Source organism: Leptonychotes weddellii, chromosome 1, assembly GCF_054177405.1.
Source record: "Leptonychotes weddellii isolate Sample4059 chromosome 1, ASM5417740v2, whole genome shotgun sequence".
Classification (NCBI taxonomy): domain Eukaryota; kingdom Metazoa; phylum Chordata; class Mammalia; order Carnivora; family Phocidae; genus Leptonychotes; species Leptonychotes weddellii.
This window is the reverse complement of record NC_138369.1, coordinates 8,195,025-8,215,610: the sequence shown is the minus strand read 5'-3', so window position 1 is coordinate 8,215,610 and position 20,586 is coordinate 8,195,025. Positions and strand designations below refer to the sequence as shown.

Here is a 20,586-nt window from a genome sequence, read left to right as displayed (position 1 = left end):
AGTGTGGCAAGGAGTTTACTGAGTTTTAGGGGTGTGCCTGTGCCCCCATGGGTTTTCTTTCTTTCTTTCTTTTTTTTTTTTTTTTTTTGGTGGGGGGGTGGGAGGGTTGGATTGAACAGCCAGAGGGCCCTAGAGTTCCTTGCATCTAATTTCACCCCCACCCCACCCTCCATGGTAGGGGGAGCAGGAAGCCAGATATTCAGAGGAATGGAAACACCAGCTGCTCCCCCTCAACCCCTCCCCCTCCTGCCTCCCCCTACCGCTTTTGCCTTCCTCCTCCCCAGAAGACCCCCACCCAACCCACTTCTGCCTGTTTTAAACGAGTTTCTATGTTCCAGTCAGACCATGTCTTACTGGTGTATTCAGGGACAGGGTGTGGAAAGAGGGGCCCAAACTTAACTCCCTCCCCACCCCCCCCTAAACCACAGGCATCACCCACTAAGGGCAAATGAAGGAAAGGCCAGCCTTCTCTTCAGAGCAGTGGTGCCTGGAAAGGAGAGATTTTAGTGACCTGTTCAGTGGGCTGCTTGCTAGAATTTAAAAAAAAAAAAAAAGAGGTATAATCTTATTTAAGTTCCACCAGTGCCTCCCCCTCCTCCTCCCCCTACCCCTCCCAAGCTGCCCCCTTCCCAGATCCATTTTAACAAGGCTGGGAAGCAGACTGAATTTGTAAAGGAAGGAGCTGGGGTTCAAACCTCCGCCCCAAGCTGCTAATCTCCTCTGCTCCTCTGCCCACCTCCCCCCAACCCTGGGGGGTCCCCTGACAAGCCTGGAAGGGTCTCAGCCCCTTTAGGAAGCCCTTGTCCCCCTCTGCCCCAGCAGACGTTTCTTCACCCTTGGGCTTTCGCCAAGACAAAGAAAGCAGCTGCCCCTCTCCCAGCCAAAAAGGAGTTGTCCCCCGAAAAGATAGAAGGGGAGCCCCAAGCCCAGGGTCTTTCCTCCCACCAGCACTCCCCCCCAAACTCTAATTTTATTCTCAGCTAGATTTTAATGCCCAGCCTCCTCTCTGCTCATTGGGAAGGCAACCCCCGCAAAAGAAGGCAAAGCCCTCCTCCCGCCTCTTGGCCCGGGGTTCAAGGCCAGGGTTGCTGGGGAGCGGCTGCCTGTTTTATTCACCCAGCAGCCTCCGCCCCCCTCCCCCCATCCTGGGCGCTCCTCCTCTGCTTAGCTGTCAGCTGTCCATCACCCTTTCTCCCCCCCATTTGTGCTTTTTTCTCTCAACACAAAAGTGGGGAGCAACCCCATTCATCCCCGTATTTGTCCCTCTCATAACTTCTCCCCATCCAGGAGGAGCTCTCAGGCCTGGGGTGGGGCCCCGGGTGGGCACGGGGGCGATTCAACCTGTGTGCTGCGAAGGACGCGACTTCCTCTTGAACAGTGTGCTGTTGTAAACATATTTGAAAACTATTACCAATAAAGTTTTGTTTAAAAAAAAGTGTCGCTGGTGTTCCCGACTTCGGTCACCCGCCCACATACCCCCAGGGGTTTGGAAAGAGAATTTCGGACCCCAACGTCCAGGCTGATCAGGATCTGGCCTGGAGTCCTTGTAAAACCGGGCTTGGCCGGAATTCCGCCACTACCCCGCCCCGCAGGAGAAGGGGGCGCCAAACTGCCCTTTGACCCTGGATTCGGGGTCCCCGAGTCTGCGGCGCGCCTCCTCGGCGTCCAGCCCTCTGCCGAGAGGGCGCTCTAGGGAGACGCTGGGGCCGGCGCGCCGGGAGGCCGAGAGGCGGCGGGGGCGGCCGTGGCAGGGGGGGGAAAGGGTGGGGGAAACCGTGCGCGCCCCCCTCCCCGCATCCTCGGCGCGGAGCGCGGGGCCAAGCGCGCCGTTGGGGCGCGGGGGCGGCGACAGTCCGAGGGTCCCCGCGGCGCCCGGCAAGCGCAGCGGCCCGGCCCGCGGGCGGCGAGTTCCCGGTAAGTGCGGTCCCGAGAGCGGAGCGCGCCGGGGAGGCGTGGAGAGGGGGGCTGGGCGCCGGGGACGTCTGGGTCCCGCGCCCAATGGCTGGAGGGCGGCCGAGCGCCGCCTGCCCGCCCCGCCCGCCCCGCCCGCCCCCTCTCCCCTCCCCCCGGCGCTCCCCTCCCCCTCCCCCGCCCGCCGCTTTCCCCCGCCCCCGCCCCGGCGCCAACTCCACGGCGCCTCCTTAAAAAGCGCGCGGGAGTTGTAAGGGGGGGCCGGAGCGAGCCAGAGTGAGCGAGAGCGCAGGGTAAAGGGGGCGGGCGGGGGGCCCGGGCTCCACCTTAAAAGCGGGCGCGTGGGGGTGGGAGGGAGGAAGGCGGGCGGCGGGGAGGAGGGAGGGAGGGAAGGAAGGGGGGCCGGAGTGTCCCGGGCGCAGGGCGCGCGTGCGGCGGCGGCGGCGGCGGGGAGGGGCCGGCCGCGCCGCGCTCCCCTCCTCCCTCCTCGCATCCCCGGCCCCGCGCGCGCCCAGCAGAAGCGGGTCTGTGTGTGCGTGCGTGCGAGTGAGTGAGTGTGTGCATATTTTTTTCTCTCTTTTCTTTCTCTCTCACTGTTTTTTCTCTCTCGCGCTCCCTCTCTCTCGCTTTTTTTTTTTTTTTTTTTTGCAAAGAAACAGCAGCGCCGCCGCCGCTCCGCCGAGGCGCTGCGCCCCCCGGGGGGGGAGGCGGAGGAGGCGGGCAGCGGCGGAGGGAGGGGAGCCGGGGAGGGGGGCGCCGCGCTGGGAGGGAGGCAGCGCGCACGGTGCAGCCGGGCCGGGCGGGAGGCATGGCGGGGCCCCCGGCCCTACCCCCGCCGGAGACGGCGGCGGCCGCCACCACGGCGGCCGCTGCCTCGTCGTCCGCCGCTTCCCCGCACTACCAAGAGTGGATCCTGGACACCATCGACTCGCTGCGCTCGCGCAAGGCGCGGCCGGACCTGGAGCGCATCTGCCGGATGGTGCGGCGGCGGCACGGCCCGGAGCCGGAGCGCACGCGCGCCGAGCTCGAGAAACTGATCCAGCAGCGCGCCGTGCTCCGGGTCAGCTACAAGGGGAGCATCTCGTACCGCAACGCGGCGCGCGTCCAGCCGCCCCGGCGCGGAGCCACCCCGCCGGCCCCGCCGCGCGCCCCCCGCGGGGGCCCCGCCGCCGCCGCCGCCGCCGCCGCGCCGCCGCCCACGCCCGCCCCGCCGCCACCGCCCGCGCCCGTCGCCGCCACCGCCCCGGCCCGGGCGCCCCGCGCGGCCGCCGCTGCCGCCGCCACAGCGCCCCCCTCGCCCGGCCCCGCGCAGCCGGGCCCCCGCGCGCAGCGGGCCGCGCCCCTGGCCGCGCCGCCGCCCGCGCCCGCCGCTCCTCCGGCAGTGGCGCCCCCGGCCGGCCCGCGCCGCGCCCCCCCGCCCGCCGTCGCCGCCCGGGAGCCGCCGCTGCCGCCGCCGCCACAGCCGCCGGCGCCGCCACAGCAGCAGCAGCCGCCGCCGCCGCAGCCACAGCAGCCGCCGGAGGGGGGCGCGGCGCGGGCCGGCGGCCCGGCGCGGCCCGTGAGCCTGCGGGAAGTCGTGCGCTACCTCGGGGGCAGCGGCGGCGCCGGCGGCCGCCTGACCCGCGGCCGCGTGCAGGGGTTGCTGGAGGAAGAGGCGGCAGCGCGGGGCCGCCTGGAGCGCACCCGCCTCGGAGCGCTCGCGCTGCCCCGCGGGGACAGGCCCGGACGGGCGCCGCCGGCCGCCAGCGCCCGCGCGTCGCGGAGCAAGGTGAGCGCGCCGGGGAAGGGCGGGGGGGTGCCGCGCGGTAGGCAGGTGCGGGCGAAGTTGGTGGCGGGGCGCGAGTCCCGGGAGGAACCGGGTGGCGGGCGGCCCTGGCTTTTCGCGTCTTTCCTGCGGGTTCGGCGCATGGTGACCTTGGCAAGTGACTTAATCTTGCCGAGCCTCAGTTTCCTCCGCTTGTAAAACGGGACTTAATAGCAGTAGCGACCCCTTGAGGTTGTTGAGCGAGTTTAGTGAGATTTGGCTACCGAGGGCTTTATTAACACAGAGCCTGGCACGGACTGAATGCGTAAAAGTTAGTCCGTGTTGGTATTAAAGGTGGGTGTTAAGCACACCACTCGGTCCTGGATCCCAGGGACTGGGCCCAGGGCCAGAACAGCTACTAACCTTTCCCGGCTCTCTCCCCGGCACCAGAGAGGTGGAGAAGAGCGAGTGCTTGAGAAGGAAGAGGAGGAAGAAGATGATGAAGAGGAAGATGATGAAGACGATGTGTCTGAGGGCTCGGAGGTGCCTGAGGGTGACCGCCCAGCAGGTGCCCAGCACCACCAGCTTAATGGCGAGCGAGGCCCTCAGAGTGCCAAGGAGAGGGTCAAGGAGTGGACACCCTGTGGACCCCACCAGGGCCAGGATGAAAGCCGGGGGCCGGCACCAGGCAGTGGTACCCGCCAAGTGTTCTCCATGGCAGCCATGAATAAGGAAGGGGGATCAGGTAAGGATCTCTCTGAGTTGGGGGGGTATTGCCTGGTGGGGAGGAACTGAGCCCCAAGACAAAGCCACAGGCATATGTGTTTTCTTTCCCAGCCTCTGCTGCCACTGGGCCAGACTCCCCATCCCCTGTGCCTTTGCCCCCAGGAAAACCAGCCCTACCAGGGGCTGATGGAACCCCCTTTGGCTGTCCGTAAGTTGGGGTATTTGAGACATGGGAGTGTCGCCTGTGTGTGTGTAAGAGTCAGAGGAGTATCTCTGCTCACTGGTTCCCTCTGTTGTGACACAGTTCTGGGCGCAAAGAGAAGCCGGCTGACCCTGTGGAGTGGACGGTGATGGATGTGGTTGAGTACTTCACCGAGGCCGGCTTCCCGGAGCAGGCAACAGCTTTCCAAGAGCAGGCGAGTTCTCAGCCCTCGGTGTACCCCTCTATGCCAGGGCCTCAGCGGGGGTCTGCTCTGACCTTACTCGCTTGCTCTCTCCGTCCCACCCAGGAAATCGATGGCAAGTCTTTGCTGCTCATGCAGCGCACAGATGTGCTGACTGGCCTGTCCATCCGCCTGGGCCCGGCCCTGAAAATCTACGAGCACCACATTAAGGTGCTGCAGCAAGGCCACTTTGAGGATGACGACCCCGATGGCTTTCTAGGCTGAGCGCCCAGCCTCCCCTCTGCCCCAACCCATTCCAGCCCCCATCTCACCCAAGACCCCCAGAGTCCAGGAGCTGGATGGGGACGCTCTCAGCCCTCGTAACAGATTCCAGTGAGGGGGCATTCCTCCCTACTCATCTCTTCCCTGTGTTTCCCCAGCACACACACATTTGGCCCCCAGCACATCCTGTACTCCGTGACAGAGGAGTGTGGGGTGGGACAGGGCCTGCTCATTTCACCCCAGGAGGCCAGCCCTCCCCTCGAGTCTAGGACATTTTTGAAGAAAAAAAGCAAAAAACAAAACGGGGGCTTCCTATCTCCCCTAGATCTTCTTCAGTTCAGCCAGATGTTTCCTATATAAATGTTTTGTTCTGCCTGTTCATTCTGGTGGGTGGCCTTTCCTCTCTCCCCCACCACCCATGCCCCCATCCCTGTCTGCCCCTGGGAACAGCTGGGGTGGGGTCTCTGGGTCTTCCCTAACCCTCTCCTTTCTTTCTGTTGGTTGTTGCTCCAACTGGCTGTATTGCTTTTTAATATTGCACCGAAGGTTTTTTAAATAAAGTTAAAAAAAAAAAAATGCCAGGAGTTCGATTTTATGAATGGAATGGGGGGAGGGGCTTGGAGAGCTATGGGCCTCCTGGGAGAGTCTAGGGTTAAGACAAAATTGTTTGAGGAGGAAGACAGGTAGTGCATGGGGCTGCCTGACAGCCAGCTAGGACAGGACGTGCATCAGGAGAGCGGGAATATTTGCTTAGTTGGGTCATCTCCCGATGCTCAGGACAGTGCCCAGGCACACAGTAGGCGCTCAAATATTTGTTGAGTGACCAGCAGCTAACTAGGCTTTATGAGCATTTTCTCGGTTGTTCTCTCTGCAGCCCCATTGGCAGAGAGCTCATAAAACACCACTTTCTGGAGGAGGCAACTGGCTCAGCACAGCAAAGATGCTTGCTCAGGGTCACACAGGGTGGGATCAGACACCTGTCTGAGTTCTTTACCCAGAGTCTTTTTAAGTGTAATTAATGTATTTGGCTTCCTAGCTGGCTATCAGCCTTGGCACGCCACCAAGAATCTAGTCTATAACGATTGGGGCGCAGGGGTCTGTTCTGGACCCACAGTAGGGTCTTCAGGCCTCTCGGTCCTCGCCGATAAAAGGAACAGGAGGGATGAGATCATGGGACCGGCACGTTTTTCCAAGTGAAGATTTTCAGTATTGTTATCAGTTGAAACAGCTACTGACATCACAAGTCCCTAAGTTCTAATGCAGTTTCCCAACTCCATTAGAGTTTTTAAAAAATATATACAGCCTCTGGGGCCAGAGTCAGACTACGAGGCCTGGGCGTCCTCCCTTTATGTACCTGTGCTCCGGGTTTGGAAGCTCGGTAAAGACCCCTCTTCCCTAGGAAACTGCCTAGGAGAAAGGCGCTGGCCCCCGGGCCGCACCCCAGGACAGGGTCGCGCCAGCACCGGCCCAGGTCGCCTGTCTCGGACGCGTCCCCCAAGCCAGGTTCCGGGAGCGCGCATGTGCGCGGGGCCCCGCGGGCGCGCAGCGCGGACCGGAGAGGCGCGCCCCTCCCGCGTGTTGAAATTCAAACGAGGCGAACTCCCTCCGCGCGGCGCCGCGCCGGCAGAGAGGTCGAGGCAGGGGCGAGTTGGAAGGGGGCCGCATTCCCAGTCCCGGCAAGTCCGAGGTTCCCGGGGCGGGGTCGAACCCGCGGCCAACGTGAGCGGCAGAGGCTTAAAGAGCTGCGGCCCTCGCCTGCGACCCCACGATGGCTACCGAGCAGTGGTTCGCGGAGCCGCTCCCCCCGGGCCCGGGGGAAACGCCGCCCCCGGACGACTTGGAACCTGGGGCGCAGCCCTGCGGAGACCCCTCCTGGTCGGCGTCCCCTGGCGGGCCTGGGGACCCACCGGAGGCAGAACCGGAGGACGTCGAGGGGCAGCTGCCGGAGGCCTCTACCGCTACTCCTTCCCCCGAGCCTCTGGCCCCGGGCCCAGGGCCCGCCCCTCCTCGCTTACCCCTGGACACCATGTTCAGCCCCATCACCGAACAGCTCCGCTACCTGCTCAAGAAGGCAGATGATTTCCAGAGCTACTTGCTTTACAGGTGATGCTGGACGGGGTCCTAGGTCCCGAGAATGAGACTGAGGAGAGGGTAATGGGATAGGCAACACATGCTAGGTTCCCAAACTCAAAAGCATCAGGAGCCAGAGACAGTAAATGAAGCTAGCTGATTGGGGATCCCATTTCGAAGAGTGATAAGAACTGTGTAGAAATTTGGGGTTAGGGAGCGCCTGCCATTATGTGGCCCCGGGGGGGTTGCCAATTCACGAGGACTCCCACTTTTTAACTGTTGGCTTACATTCTGAACCCTGGGCAGGCTAAACAAAACCAATCTGGGCCTGATTTGGCCCAACCAGCTACCAGTGTGAGGAGACCCCCCGCCCCAGCCCCCCCCCCCCCACCACCAAAGGATAGTGTGATGTCCAGCCCAGGGGGAAAGGGACTGGAATTCTCACACTTCAGTGTCCATTGGAATCCTCAGGGAGGCTGTTTAAACCCTAGATTTCTAGGCTCCACCCTACAGGAAATTTTGAGTGAAAGTCAGTCGTAGAACTCAGGTGTCAGCATCTTAACAAGTGTTCCCAATGGTTTTGATGCAAATGGTCCTGGAAGATACTCTGAGAAAGGCCTGGCACGGGGGGAGTTTTTAATAGGGGGTCCAGGCCAGGGGTCCAAGTCAGCAGTGAGTAGAATGGGAAACGGGGAGTGAGGGACTCCAGGCAAAGGCCCCCTTTTCCCTTGAGCAGGGACCGAGTGCAGAAGGAACAGATGGCAAAGGCCATGCCCACCTTCTTACAGATGTGTGAGCCCTACTTTCTCTACCTGGAGGCAGCCGCACGGAGTGTGCCCCCCATCTATGGAGCCCTGCAGGAGCTGGTCCGAAAGGGGGTGTGTGGAGCAGGTTTCCTAGACCCTATGCCCTTCTTCACCCCTCAGGAGTGGGAGATGATGGGGGGACGGCGATCCTGGCAGGCCAGCTAATCTCATTATGCCCCTTCTTCCATGCAGCTGTTGGAGATCTCCCAACAGCTGACCCTGCGCCTGGAACAGCTGGTCCTCATGTATGCCTCCTTCGGGTTCGTGGACCTGGAGGAGACTGACCCCCTAAGGTAAAAGGGTAGGAGACTGGAATGGGGGTGGGGAGAGGGTGGAGTCCAGAGCCCAGCCTCATTCCCCACTCTCCCATCTCCCGCCAGTATCTCCTGTTTCTTCTGCGGGAGGTTCTCCATCAGCCCTTCTCATGAGGTGTCCATCTTCAGATACTGCGCCCCAGCCGCCTACACCGCCAGCCGCTTCCCCCGATACCTCTACAAGAAGATGCGTTGGAACCTGGAAACCACCCCAGAGCCCAGCAGCAGGGGGCAAGATTCCCATGTGGATTAGTGAGTCCCCTTATAGAACCAGAGTTCTCCCCTCTCTCTGCAGAATGCCAGTGTGGGCCTCTGAACCACCACCACCACCAAAGCATGGAAAGCCAAGCAGGAAACCAAAGATCTTTGAAAGGCCATCCCCACCTTTAAAAAAAAAAAAAAAAAAATTTCACCCTCCCATTAAAATAAAAGTCCTCATCTTAAAAGTAGGCTGACAGGGAGAAAAGGCCTCCGTGTTGAGCCACATCCCTACATGAGAATTTGAGGGCAAATTCTGAGGAGTTCTCCCTCACCCCCAAAATCAAAGCCCTCAAAAGAAGCTAGGAAACTGCTCATTCTTAACTGACACCCCCTCCCCTTCCCCTTCCAGCTATTTCCTGTGCTATCGAGATACATGGGAAGACACAGGCAAGAGTCCGGCCAATTCGTGCCCCCAGATCCAGAAGCTGTGGTCCATTGGCCGATGGGTGCCGCTAGGACCTGCCGAGGATGACCTTTATTCATGGTAGGAGTTAGGGCGATGGCAAAGTGGGTTTGGGGCTTGGAGGGAAGGGCAGAACCCCACCAAAGACCATCCACCTCCCCCAACATTGTTTCCCTTGGTAATAAGGATAGCATTTTATTGTGCCCTGAAAAGTGCTTTATGCAGACTTGTGTAACAACCCATTGAGGTCTATACTTTAAGCCCCATTTTACAAAGAAAACAGGTGCTCAGAGAGGTTAAGTTACCAGCCCAAGGACACACAGCTAGCTGGGTGATAGGCCAGGTCAGGGCTAGAGCTGTTCAGCCTCCCAAAGCCTCTAGGTTTCTCATCAACAAGGAAACCACTTTACCCCCAGGGTTTTTCCCACCCCCAGCTGAAACAAAGCCTCTTTCAGCCACAGCCTCTCACTCGAGAGGAGGGGCTCCCGAGAAGCAGGGGGCGCTCACGTCCAGGCCTGTCTGTCCCGGCCCCCAGGATTTTGTGCCCGCAGCCGCCTGGGGACTACCAGCAGCTGCTGACCATCGGCTTTGAGGAGCCCTCGCACATGCTGGCCACCGACCTGCTGGTGCAGATCCTCACGGGCCAGGCAGGCCCAGCCCGGCCCCCGAGCACGGCCGGGCTCGCGGCGTGGGCCGCGCAGGGGTCTTGAGCCTGGAGAGAGCGTGGGAGCTGGAGCTTGACAGTTCCGAACTCCAGGAGAGGGAGCAGGGGAGGGGCTCACTCGTTCTCCCAGTGCACCTCGGCCTCGCCTTCCAAGGGGCGAGGCCGAGCTGGCCAGTCTGCACCGGGTCCGGCCCGGCCGCGGAGCCCTTCACGTGGACACACCAGTTTTGCGTTAAATAAAAGAAAGAAAGAGGTCACAGGCTCAGCGTCCGCTCGCAGTGCCGCGCCCCACCCCTTGGGGCGAGGGAGCCCCGCCCACTCGCGCGGCCTTCTGGGAAATGTAGTCTTTGAGACAAAACCAAAGTCCCTCGACTGGCGGACAAGCGCTCAAGGCATGCGCAGAGGCGCACATGAAGCTCAAAGGGAAGTAGCAATGCCTGTCAACAACCGGAACCCAAAAAACCGCAAGTTTTGGGTAGCCGGGAAATTCAACGCCCAATGGGGGAAGGGACCCCGGAGCCACGCCCACTCTCGTATTTTGACCCGGAAGTGACTTCTTTTTACCGAAAAGACTTTCCCGACGTGCCCCAGAAAGGGCCGGGGGTCAGTTTCCTAAAGGCCAGAGTCAAATCTTCCTCTTCCAGCTTTTGGGTCATGGAGTGGGTAGGTCGTCTTACTCCGCAGGGTGTTCGGGGCGCGCCGGGTGGGAAAGCCGTAAGGAACTCCAGCTTGGGATCTCTAACCTTAACTCCGACCTTGGACTGGAAAGGAGACCCGGGTTGAGAGAGGTAAACTCACCTATTCAAAGCTACAGCGAGCAAGCGGCGGAGCTCGAACCTGAACCGGGTCTTTCCGATTGCAGCTGGTCCCTTGCGAGAGGAAGGGTGTTCTTCCTGACCCAGCAGTCACTCATCTGCGAGTTACCCCCTTTAAGGCATGCCTTTTCGTTCCTTGTAGCATTTTTGGAGTCAGAGGAGAGACCTAACCTTTACGTTTTTGAGCAAAGCACTCACTTACCTAAAACTCCCTGGCACATTAGTATTCCAAGCCCCAGTTTAAGATGACAAAAACGGACATGAGAGGTAAAATTAATCATCCTGATTGGACACCAAAACCCTTGATCTTTTGGGGGTTGGTGGCGGGGGGGGGGTACAATTTCTGACTTCATCAAGATTTAGTCTGAATGAGTTCAAGGGGATTCTGAGGCTTCCCAATACGGTTTTAAGTACACACACACACACACACACACGAAGACTCTTTAGCTTGGTCCAAAAGAAGTTTAAATTGAGCCACAAGTGCGAGTCACATACGTAATTTCAAACATCCTAGTAACCACATTAAAAAAGGTAAGGTAAAAAATAAGATCACGTTAATTTTAGTGATTTTTTTTTAAAGATTTTATTTATTCATTTGAGACACAGAGATACAGAGCATGAGCAGGGAGAGAGGCAGAGGGAGGAGAAGCAGGCTCCCTGCTGAGCCAGGAGCCCGATGTAGGGCTCGATCCCAGGACCCTGGGATCATGACCTGAGCAGAAGGCTCAGATGCTTAACCATCTGAGCCACCCAGGCGCCCCAGTGATTTTTATTTAACCCAACATATCAAAAATATTATTTCAACATATAATCAATGCAAGAAATTATTGAGATAGTTCTTTTTGGGTAGTAAGTCTTTGAAATCTGATGTCTTTCATGCTTACAGCACATCTCAGTTCAGACCAGCCACACAGCTTTAGACAGTCTCCCTTAAGGCCACTTAAAACTAAAGGTTTCTGGGGGCACCTGGGTGGCTCCGTTATTAAGCGTCTGCCTTTGGCTCAAGTCATGATCCCAGGGTCCTAGGATCCAGCCCCTCATCAGGCTCCCTGCTCTGCAGGAAGCCTGCTTCTCCCTCTCCCACTCCCCCTGCTTGTGTTCCCTCTCTCGCTGTGTCTCTGTCAAATAAATAAAATCTTTTTTAAAAATTAAAAAAAAAAAAAAGGTTTCTGGTGCATGGTGGCAGTACTGGGAGAGGAAGGAAACAGGCTTGATTTCCTGAATCCTGTTGCTTGTGAACTCTCAATAACCATGATTCTCCAACTTTAGCATGGAATCATGTGGAGGGTCTGATTTTTAAGTCTGGGATGGGGCCCAAGAATACGTTTGTGAGGCGTTCCCAAGCCATCCTTAGGCTGCTGGTCCAAGCACTACACTTTGAGAACTGCTAGCATACGGCTACCTACATGATGGTTCGCAAACTTAGCTCCATGTGGGAAGCACCTGTAGAGCTTTAAAAAAAATAAGCCAAGCTTCCCGTCAGATTCTGATTTACTCGACATAAGGGTGCCTCAGGTGATTTCAATTTGCAGGAAAGGTTGAGAACCCAGGTCCACACTTTAGTAGTCCTGTCAACTCTACAGGCTTCATTCTTAGCTCCCCTGCTGGGAATTAAGAATCAGCTCTGGCTGTTTCCATTTCCCACCTTGACAGTGCTGGATCTTTGCTTTCCCTGCAGAGTCACCATCAAGTATGCACTCAGTGTGCTGATGCTGGGATCAGGTGGTTCGTTTTTATTTATTTATTTATTTATTTATTTATTTATTTAAGACTTTATTTATTTGACAGAGAGAGACAGTGAGAGAGGGAGAAGCAGGCTCCTGGCTGTGCAGGGAGCCTGATGCAGGGCTTGATCCCAGGACCCTGGGATCATGACCTGAGCCGAAGGCAGACATTTAACGACTGAGCCACCCAGGCACCCCAGGTGCTTCGTTTTTAGACTGAGCTTCTCTTGGGGTCCAATGCTGTGTGAGCATTATTTCATTCTTCATTAGCTACTTGTCCTCCCTATGGAGAATCAAGCCTGTTGCTAGACCCAGGGCATAAAGAGTTGGACAGATCCAAGCGTTGAAACAATGATTCTAAAACATTCCTGGGTCTTCTCTGGGTCTCAGTGCCCACCTAAGAAGCTCGTACCCTAAAACCACAGAATAAAACTGCACAGATACACTTATTCAACTTAGGGTGTTCACAGACTCTCTTGAACCCCATGAAAGGGGGGCTTGAACCTCGGCTTGGGAGAGAAATTGAGGGCTTGGGAGAGAAATTAAGGCGGGCTTGACAGTTGACAGCTACGAGCTCTATTGCAAACAGGTGCTGCTTGTTGCACCTCCTGTGCCCCACACCCAATTTAAAAAGTTTTCTAGTCACATTTTTAAAATATTTTATTTATTTATTTGAGAGAGAGCACAAGCAGGGGGAGCAGCAGAGGGAGAGAAGCAGGCTCTCCGCTGAGCAGGGAGCCCGACGTGGGGCTCCATCCCAGGACCCTGGGATCATGACCTGAGCCAAAGGCAGACACTTAACAGACTGACCCACCCAGGCGCCCCAAAAGTCACGTTTAAAGTTCAGTAGATTTATTTTTTTTAAAGATTTTATTTGAGAGAGAGAGTGTGTGCAGGGGGAGGGCAGGGGGAGATACAGACTCCCATGCCTAGTGGGAAGACAGACATGGGGCTCGATCCCCAGACCGCAGATCATAACCTGAACCTAAGACGCTTAACGGTCTGAACCCCCCGGGGTCCCCTAGATTTCTCTTTTAAAGGCTGGGTTCCCCCCCCACCCCCGTGCTTTTGGAAATCAGAAGCTCTGGCACCACTGAGTTCACTCATTTGTAGTACTGCTGATATGGAGGAACACTTACCTGCCCGTTGAAACAAGGCATTTTAAAGCACACCCCATTTCTCTCAATATCTGTCTGGGGTCTATAAGGCATGTGAAGTTTGCGATAGCTGGACAGATTATAAATGGCCTTGTATGCCCTGCTAAGAAGCTTGTACCCTTCACCACCACCGCCTTTTTTTAGTAGCTATTGTTTACGTCCCCAGGGCAGGAACAACCTCTTATCACCTCTGTCTAGCCCGCGCCCGGCTCCAGGCGTGCAGTTGGCACCAATAAATGTTGACGAGGTCTGGAAAAAGGAAGGGCTTGAGCTCATTTGTCCGAACGCCGCAGTTCGCTCCCGCGCCGCCAGGGGGCACCAAGACCCGGGCCGGGCCGGGGGAGACCAGCAGCCCCAGAACAGGGCGCTAAGGGGTACATTCTGTATTCTGGCCCGCGCCTCCTGCAGCTTTCTCAGGCCTTCCTCCGTCAGGCGCGCTCCAGCCGCAGCCCAGACGAAGGGACCCAGAGGAAAACAGCCTGAACTGCCCAGAAAGAAGGGGCTTTACTGGGGAGTGAGGGTAGCCGAGGCGGAAACCCTGGCCCTCTAATCGCAAAGGCCAGAGGGAGAGGCCAGTTGGGTTTGCAGTTAGGCGGAGGAGGGCTGAACAGTTTCACTGGCGGTTTGAGAGTCGTAGTGTTTCCCAGCCGGGACTAACAGTTTTATAGAAGAGACTGGTCAATTTCACAGTCAGGTTCAAGGAGGAGCTGGTCGATTTCATCTTCCCCAGCGCAGACGGCTGGCCCTCTTCCAGGCCTGCAGTGGATTCCGAGAGCACTCCTGGGCACCCCTACCAGTTTCCTCTGATATGCATGTTACCTCTGGCAGGGGGTCCCAGCCTGCTGGAACCTCAAGGCTTCCGCTCCTCCTGGAGAGAGGAGGCCAGACGGAAGGCTGACTTTAAGCACCCGCGCACCGCAGGAGGGACACCCAGGCACAGGGTGGGGCGGTTTGGGCCCCGGGACTACCGCATCCTAGTCACCCCTGAGCCTTGCCCAGAACTTTGTGCCCTAGCCCAGAGTGACTTCCCAGGGGGCGCGGAGGTGCACGTTCCCTGGCCCAGCACCCTGGCGCCCGAGGAGGAGGGGGGAGGGACGAGCGACTAGCGCTTGAGGCAAGAGGGGGAAAGGGGCTCCCACCTGCTGCAAGCCGCTCTCAGACGCCTTTCTGCGGGGAGGCCAGGTCACCGCCAGCTTTCCGTCGCCCCTGGTCGCTGCGGGGGAAGGGGTGCTCAGCCGGGGTTGCCCCTCCTGTCACCAGCTGGGGGCGGCCAGGACCAGGGAGGCCGGCCGCGCCCCTTAAACACACAGGCGTTTACCCTGCTTCCCATGGAAGCCTCCATTCTGAAGGAGAGAGCAACCTGAAGGAGGAGGGAGGCGAACCCAGAGTGGGGAGGTGGAAACTCGTAATTCAGAGGGAGGCTCCAGGAGTGCCAGAACCCAAGCAGGGTTCCCTGGAACCCGATAAAGACACCTAGAATCCTCCTCCCTTTCTCACCAAGAGCCTAGGTGAGGTGGATTCGGGAGTCGACCATTCCGAGTACGGGGTGGAGCACAGGGAGTGGGCAGCCCCGAAGCGTGGGCAGGGTACGGAGAGTTGGGGGGGCTGTCCCAGGAGTCTGGGAGCCCTGAGGGGGTACCTGAGGGCCAGAAGAGAGGGCACTGGAGTTGGGCAGTCGGTGAGGGCGGCTGGAGCCCTGACAGACCCCAGCGTCAGGGCGCGCGTGGCTTACCCGTGAGGCTCGGCGCGGGCTCCTTGAACTCGGCGGTGCCGTAGACGCTGAGCCGCTGGCGCTGCAGCTCCCGCTCGCGCTCACGCACCTCGCTCACCTCCTGCTCCAGCAGCGACCGCGCGACCCGCGGCGGGGCGCGGGCCAGCACCGGGCACCGACCCTGCACGGCCAAGCGCGGCCGGCCTCCGGGATCGGGCAGCCCCTGCGGGACGGCGCCGCCTTCAGCCGCCGACGAGGAGCCGCGTCCCCCGGCGGCCTCAAAGAATCGCTTGAGCTCGCCGAGCGGCGGCGGCGGCGGCCGGGCGCACCGCTCTGGGGCTGCGGGGCGCGCCAGCGCCGCCTGACGGTGGGCCTCCCGCTCGATGTCTCGCTGCATCTGCGCGCCCGCCCGCGCGCGCTCCAAGGCGCGCGGGAGCGCGGGGCCGGGGCTGGGCAGGCTGAGCACCGGCCGCACGCGCAGCTCGACGAGTTCTCGGCCTGCACCGCCAGGGCTCAGGCCTCGGCTCCGGCGCAGGCTCTCCTCGCGTTCGCAGCTGCGGCGGATTTCTCGCTCGATGGGCGTCTCCATGAACGGCTTCTCGGGGGCCTGCCGGGGGGTCTTCGGGCGCAGTAGAAAATGCTGCAGGGGGCCTTCGGAATCTGACCCCGAGGAGAAGGTCTCGGGACCCTGAAGGGGACACTGCTTCGGGAACCCCGCGCTTCGCGCTTTAGACGGCTTGGGGTCGTGGTTGCCGGGCCGGAGACTCTCAAACCCCCCAGCTGCAGACGGCCCGGGGCGTTCTGCGTCCAGCCCCGCTGATGGCCCAAGGACTTCGCTCTCTTGCTCAGCTCTCTCCGCGTCCTGCTCTGCGGAGGGCACGGAGACCTTGCCTCCTGGCCTGGGGACCTCAGCGTCCTGCTCTGCGGCAGGCCCTGGGACTTAGCTGACCCGGGGGTCTCGGGGCCCCGCTCTTCGGACGACCCCAGGGCTCCGCTCTCTGGCCCGGGGGCCTCGGTGTCCAGGGTTGGGAGCAGCTTGGAAGACTTAGTTTCCAGCGCCGGAGTTTTGATGCCCAGAGCTGAGACCACGGTGCCCGGCGCGGCACCTGTGGCACAGTCACCGCCCGCGGGTTCCAAGGCGTCGCCTATCTCGGCCGTTTCTCTGACCCGCCCCTGGCCTCCACGAACGGCCCCCCGGGGCAGGGCCGGGCACCGCCCCCTGCACCTGCAGGGAAGACTTACGGCCCCGCCCTGGCCCCGCCCTCGGGGCGGGGAGGGGACGGGGGCCTCGGCAGGGCACCGCATTTCGTGCTCTGACGCGCCTCAGGTCAGCTCGGGGCACCAGACTTCTTGTAAGAGGTTTTCCCTGGACTCGGCCCGCCAGCTGGGAGACAAGTCTGGGTGCCGTTCAACTCTCGGGGCGCCACCCTGGCACCTTTTCGCTCCCACGTCCCCGGCATTCCCAGGAGGCTTGACCCCAACTGTGCCTCGGGCTGGGCCTTTGAACCGCTGGCCCTCTGGTGCTGGTGTCCTCCAAAGCCATCTTTCCGGGGCCTTGCTAGCCCCGCCCAGGCCGGCGGGCCGCAACGCCCCTAGCCTCGGGGCGGTCCATCCACGTTCCACCCTTGCAGCGTACCGCTCAGACTGGAGGGGGCGCCAGGAGCCCTCTCCTGGCGCGCCCCAGGCTCCCTCCGGGTTTCTGGGCTCAGCGAGGCCTTTTCCGAGAGGTGTGCCACTGCCCGCGTCAAGCTCAGAGGCTGCTTTCCCTTCACCCCTCCTGGAAAAGTCCTCGAGGCGCCCGCGGCCAAGTGCACTTCCAGATTGAGGGAAGAGGGACGGACACAGCGCGCCCAGGGCTTAGCGGAGCAGCTGCGGTTGAAAGGCGGTCACCTTGGGCTCAGGCGGCTGGAAAGTCCCCGGAGAGGTATCCAGGCTTGCGGTATGGAGCAGCTCCCCACAGGTGGCGCCAGACCGTGGCGTTCAAGGGCAGGACCGACGCCCCTAAAAGGCAATTTCCACTCTTCTCCAGGCTCTCTCCAAATCTGACCTCTGGCCCCACTCCACCATTCTGGGGTGACCAGGAAGAAAGATATAGTTACCTAGAGAAAGGGGGAGCGCTAAACAGCCTCGGGAATAATCCAACTATCTGGTCACTCCTTCCCCCAATTCTCTGCCCACCCTGGTGACTTCCCTCCTTCCCACCCTCTCCTTCTACTCTCTCCCTGAGTAGGGAGAAGCAGTCTCCTTGCTGAGAAGGGAGAGGAGCCCCATGCAGGACTCGATCCTAGGACCCCGGGATCATGACCTGAGCCAAAGGCAGATGCTTACCGACTGAGCCACCTAGGCGTCCCCCAACCTCATACTTTAAATGCCATCTCTGTGCTGGTGTCTCTCAAATTTATATCTCTACCTCTGACTTCTCTGGGTTTTGGACTCATCTTCAACACTCTTCAGTGTAATAGGTGTCAAACTGAACACTTTCAAAACTGAACTCTCGGATCCCCCCAACTCTACTCCCCACTATGTGTGGCAACTTATCCATTCTGTTTTTCATGCCCCAAACCTGGGAATCTACCTCAACCTCTCTCTCTCAGCCCTGCTCCAATCCATCCATATGTTGGATTGCTGTTGGATCTGCAGGCTCTGCCCCCCAAAACATATTCTGAATTTGTTCACGTCTCTCTACCCTCATCCCAGCCACTTCACTGTCCCTCCAATGGCTCCCCACCACACTCAGAAGAAAAATCCAAATTCCCTCCTCTGACCCAGAAGGTCCTGCCCACTTCTCAGATCTCATCTTCGGACACTCCCTCCCTCACTCTTCCATTCCAGCTTTTGTGCTTCCCTCAAACCCCCCAAGTGCACTCTTACCTCAGGGCCTTTGCACTTACTTGCCTTTTTCCCTGCTTGGAAGGACTCATCACATGGCTGGCTTCTGCTATGCAGGTCTTAACTCAGATATCACTTCCTTAGACAAATAGTCCCTGATCACCCAGCCTGCATCACACACAGCCCTTCTCCATAACCCTAACCCTGCTGTTGGCTGTAACTTGCAGAGCAGTTACCAGTTATCACTAATTGCCTTTATTTGTATATCATCTCTCTCCTCACCACCACCAAAAGTGAGCTGCCTTACAGCATTTTCTGTTTGGTCACGCCTAGACCCAACTACCCCATGCCTAGAACAGTGCCTGATACATAACAGTGGCTTAAGATTTATTTAATGATATGTACAAGGCACCTACCCCAGTGCTGGGAATAAAGAAACAAATCAGACTTGGAAGGTGCAGTTGAGTTTGGGAGACAGACACAATTATAAATAGAACAATCTTGCCTCGAAGTAGAATACAGGACAAGAATACAAAGGGAAGCCTACATACCATACATCTATTTAACAGTTGTAAAATCAAACTACAAACAAATAAAATACATTCTCAGGGCACCTGTGTGGTGCAGTCAGTTGAGCCTCCAACTCTTGATTTTGGCTCAGGTCATGATTTCAGAGTTGTGAGATCGAGCCCCACGTCAGCCTCTGTGTTCAGCACAGAGCCTGCTTGGGATTCTCTCTCCCTCTCCCTCTGCTCCTCCCCCTTGTGTGCGCACTCTCTCTCTCAAATAAATAAATAGATCTTTTTAAAAAATACATTCTCTCCTCCAAAAGGTAGAAACAACCCAAATGTCAATCAACACATGAATAGATAAATAAAATGTGGTAAATCCATACAATGGAATATTATTCAGGCGCCCTGGCTGGCTCAGTTGATGGAGCATGCAACTCTTGATCTCAGGGTTGTGAGTTCAAGCCCCACGTTGGGTGTAGAGATTACCTAAAAATATAAAATCTTAAAAAAAAAAAAAAAGGAATATTATTCAGCCATAAAAAGAATGAAACACTGACATACACTACATTGTGGATGGATCTTAAGAACATTATGCTGAGTTAGGGCGCCTGGGTGGCTCAGTCGGTTGAGCGTCTGCCTTCAGCTCAGGTCGTGATCTCAGGGTCCTGGGATCGAGCCCCACATCGGGCTCCCTGCTCCGCGGGGAGTCTGCTTCTCCCTCTCCCTCTGCCTCTCCCCCTGCTCATGCTCTCTCTCTCTCTCTCTCACTTTCTCTCAAATAAATGAATCTTTAAAAAAAAAAAAAAGCATTGTGCTGAGTGAAAGAAATCAGACATACAAAAGGCCACATAGTGTATGATTCCATTTATATGAAATGTCCAGAGTAGGTAAATCTACAGGGACAGACTGGTGGTTGCCAGGGGCTGGGGGAGGGGAAATCAGAAGAGATTGTGCATGGGCGTGGGGTCTCCTTTCGGGGTGATGGAGATATTCCGGTGCCAGAGGGGATGGCTACACAACACCGTGAATGTACTAAATGCCACTAATGGTAAATTTTATATGTATTTTACCACGATTAAAAACTGATTTAAAAAGTATGTTCTCTCCTCCTATCATGGCAAATGTACTTTCAGAATGACTTAGAAGGCCGGGTTCAAATGAAAACATTTTGAATCCCTAGGAGTCTTGTACTAGAATGTGGGGCTCAGGGAGACCTCAGCTCTCAGCCTGGCCCCCTTTCCAACCTTCAACTCTCTCCTGCATAGCAAGGAGCCTTGTGCCTGCCCCTGGGGACCTCGTGCCGCATGTCCAAGCTTGATCCTCACCCCTCCGCCAGTAGCTGCCCTTGACCACTTGTCAGGCTGGAGGTGGTGGGGTGAGGCGCACCCTGGCCGTGTGGTCTGCATTCAGGAAGCACAGGACCATTTGGGCAGGGAATTCTGGGGTCTGAGTACCCCGGGTAAGATGTAAAAGAGGGAGGGAAGAGTTAGGTAGGCACATTCCCTTGGTCACATGGGGAGGGTCCTAGCGGGGGCAAGGTCCCTCCTTACTGAGGTTCATGTCAAATTGCACAGCGGGACCAGGACTGTGATGGGGGAAGGACTGGGGGCTGTGGGAGACTAGCCTGGAAAGTAAGAGATGATTTCCCCAAACGGCTAAGGGTAAATGAGGCATGCTGTCACCTGAGAAACAGGATGCTGGTCCTTTAAGAAGAGGATGGGGACGATAGAACAGGGACCCTCAAGATTTGGGTAAGAAGTTCTCTGGACCTTCCTCACCACTGCCCCACCCCTAACTGTTATAGCATCTAAGGGGGGTCGGGGTCCTGGAGGCCACTTGATCTAATTCTCCATTTCACAAAGGGCAAACCACGGGCCTAGAAACCTGGGGCAAGTCATCCACAGTTACCCAGGGGCCAGACCTCCTGGTTCCCATGGTGCTCAGCCTCTGGTCTCCAGAATCCCTTAGCTGGATCAGTGCCTCCCTCTCCACCCAAGAGCCAGGGTCCAAGAAGGGAGGGCAGTAGTTTATAAGAGTATCGCACGCGTGTGATGTGCCACGTTGGTGACCCTTGGTGGGCAGCTAGCTGGACTTGAGAGGCATCTGGGGTGCCAAGGACAGATGCCATTCTCTGGAGGGGTCAGTGACGCCCCATTCCCGCCCACACACTGCACCATGCATGTGAGTGTGTTCGCTGTGAGGCAGCCAAGTGCGGCAAGGAGGCCAGTGGCTGGTAAATAATTTATCAGGACAGCTGATAGTACCTCCCCAGAA

General features: G+C 58.2%; 3 protein-coding genes across 6 annotated transcripts; 2 read left to right on the top strand and 1 right to left on the bottom strand.

Moving 5' to 3' along the window:
* Positions 1–2,292: 2,292 nt before the first annotated feature.
* Positions 2,293–5,631, top strand: SAMD1 (sterile alpha motif domain containing 1). Its single transcript, XM_081813956.1, has 5 exons — positions 2,293–3,679; positions 4,106–4,400; positions 4,493–4,589; positions 4,686–4,797; positions 4,891–5,631. The coding sequence occupies exons 1-5, from the start codon at positions 2,720–2,722 to the stop codon at positions 5,047–5,049; spliced, it is 1,623 nt and encodes a 540-aa protein (XP_081670082.1). The 5' UTR covers positions 2,293–2,719; the 3' UTR covers positions 5,050–5,631.
* Positions 5,632–6,814: 1,183 nt separating this feature from the next.
* Positions 6,815–10,036, top strand: C1H19orf67 (chromosome 1 C19orf67 homolog). The gene is made up of 6 exons (XM_081813930.1): positions 6,815–7,149; positions 7,850–7,994; positions 8,115–8,215; positions 8,303–8,488; positions 8,847–8,981; positions 9,436–10,036. Exons 1-6 carry the CDS (start codon positions 6,815–6,817, stop codon positions 9,608–9,610), a joined length of 1,077 nt encoding a protein of 358 aa, XP_081670056.1. The 3' UTR covers positions 9,611–10,036.
* A 2,918-nt stretch (positions 10,037–12,954) lies between these two features.
* MISP3 (MISP family member 3) lies at positions 12,955–16,877 on the bottom strand. 4 transcript variants are annotated; one of them, XM_081813945.1, is made up of 4 exons: positions 14,993–16,877; positions 14,758–14,899; positions 14,400–14,473; positions 12,955–14,128 (listed from the first exon to the last, which is right to left on the bottom strand). In XM_081813945.1, the coding sequence occupies exons 1-3, from the start codon at positions 15,558–15,560 to the stop codon at positions 14,416–14,418; spliced, it is 768 nt and encodes a 255-aa protein (XP_081670071.1). In that variant the 5' UTR covers positions 15,561–16,877; the 3' UTR covers positions 12,955–14,128; positions 14,400–14,415. The 4 variants fall into 4 exon arrangements, 2 of the variants coding, with proteins under 2 accessions (XP_081670071.1, XP_081670076.1); XR_014143442.1 differs by lacking the exon at positions 14,758–14,899 and having other exon boundaries at positions 14,400–14,620; XM_081813950.1 differs by lacking the exon at positions 14,758–14,899.
* Positions 16,878–20,586: the final 3,709 nt, after the last annotated feature.

What these genes read in the sequence shown, in the direction of transcription:
- MISP3 (XM_081813945.1), bottom strand. Translation starts at nt 15,560, where the DNA reads ATGGAGACGCCCATCGAGCGAGAAATCCGCCGCAGCTGCGAACGCGAG. An exon ending in GCCCGCGCCGAGCCTCACGG is followed by an intron (nt 14,900 to 14,992) that starts GTAAGCCACGCG and finishes TCTGGCCCTCAG; the next exon opens with GTACCCCCTCAGGGCTCCCA. An exon ending in CCACCTCACCTAGGCTCTTG is followed by an intron (nt 14,474 to 14,757) that starts GTGAGAAAGGGA and finishes CTTCCCCCGCAG; the next exon opens with CGACCAGGGGCGACGGAAAG.
- SAMD1 (XM_081813956.1), top strand. Translation starts at nt 2,720, where the DNA reads ATGGCGGGGCCCCCGGCCCTACCCCCGCCGGAGACGGCGGCGGCCGCC. An exon ending in CCCGCGCGTCGCGGAGCAAG is followed by an intron (nt 3,680 to 4,105) that starts GTGAGCGCGCCG and finishes CCCCGGCACCAG; the next exon opens with AGAGGTGGAGAAGAGCGAGT. An exon ending in GAATAAGGAAGGGGGATCAG is followed by an intron (nt 4,401 to 4,492) that starts GTAAGGATCTCT and finishes TTTCTTTCCCAG; the next exon opens with CCTCTGCTGCCACTGGGCCA.
- C1H19orf67 (XM_081813930.1), top strand. Translation starts at nt 6,815, where the DNA reads ATGGCTACCGAGCAGTGGTTCGCGGAGCCGCTCCCCCCGGGCCCGGGG. An exon ending in CAGAGCTACTTGCTTTACAG is followed by an intron (nt 7,150 to 7,849) that starts GTGATGCTGGAC and finishes TTTTCCCTTGAG; the next exon opens with CAGGGACCGAGTGCAGAAGG. An exon ending in AGGAGCTGGTCCGAAAGGGG is followed by an intron (nt 7,995 to 8,114) that starts GTGTGTGGAGCA and finishes TCTTCCATGCAG; the next exon opens with CTGTTGGAGATCTCCCAACA.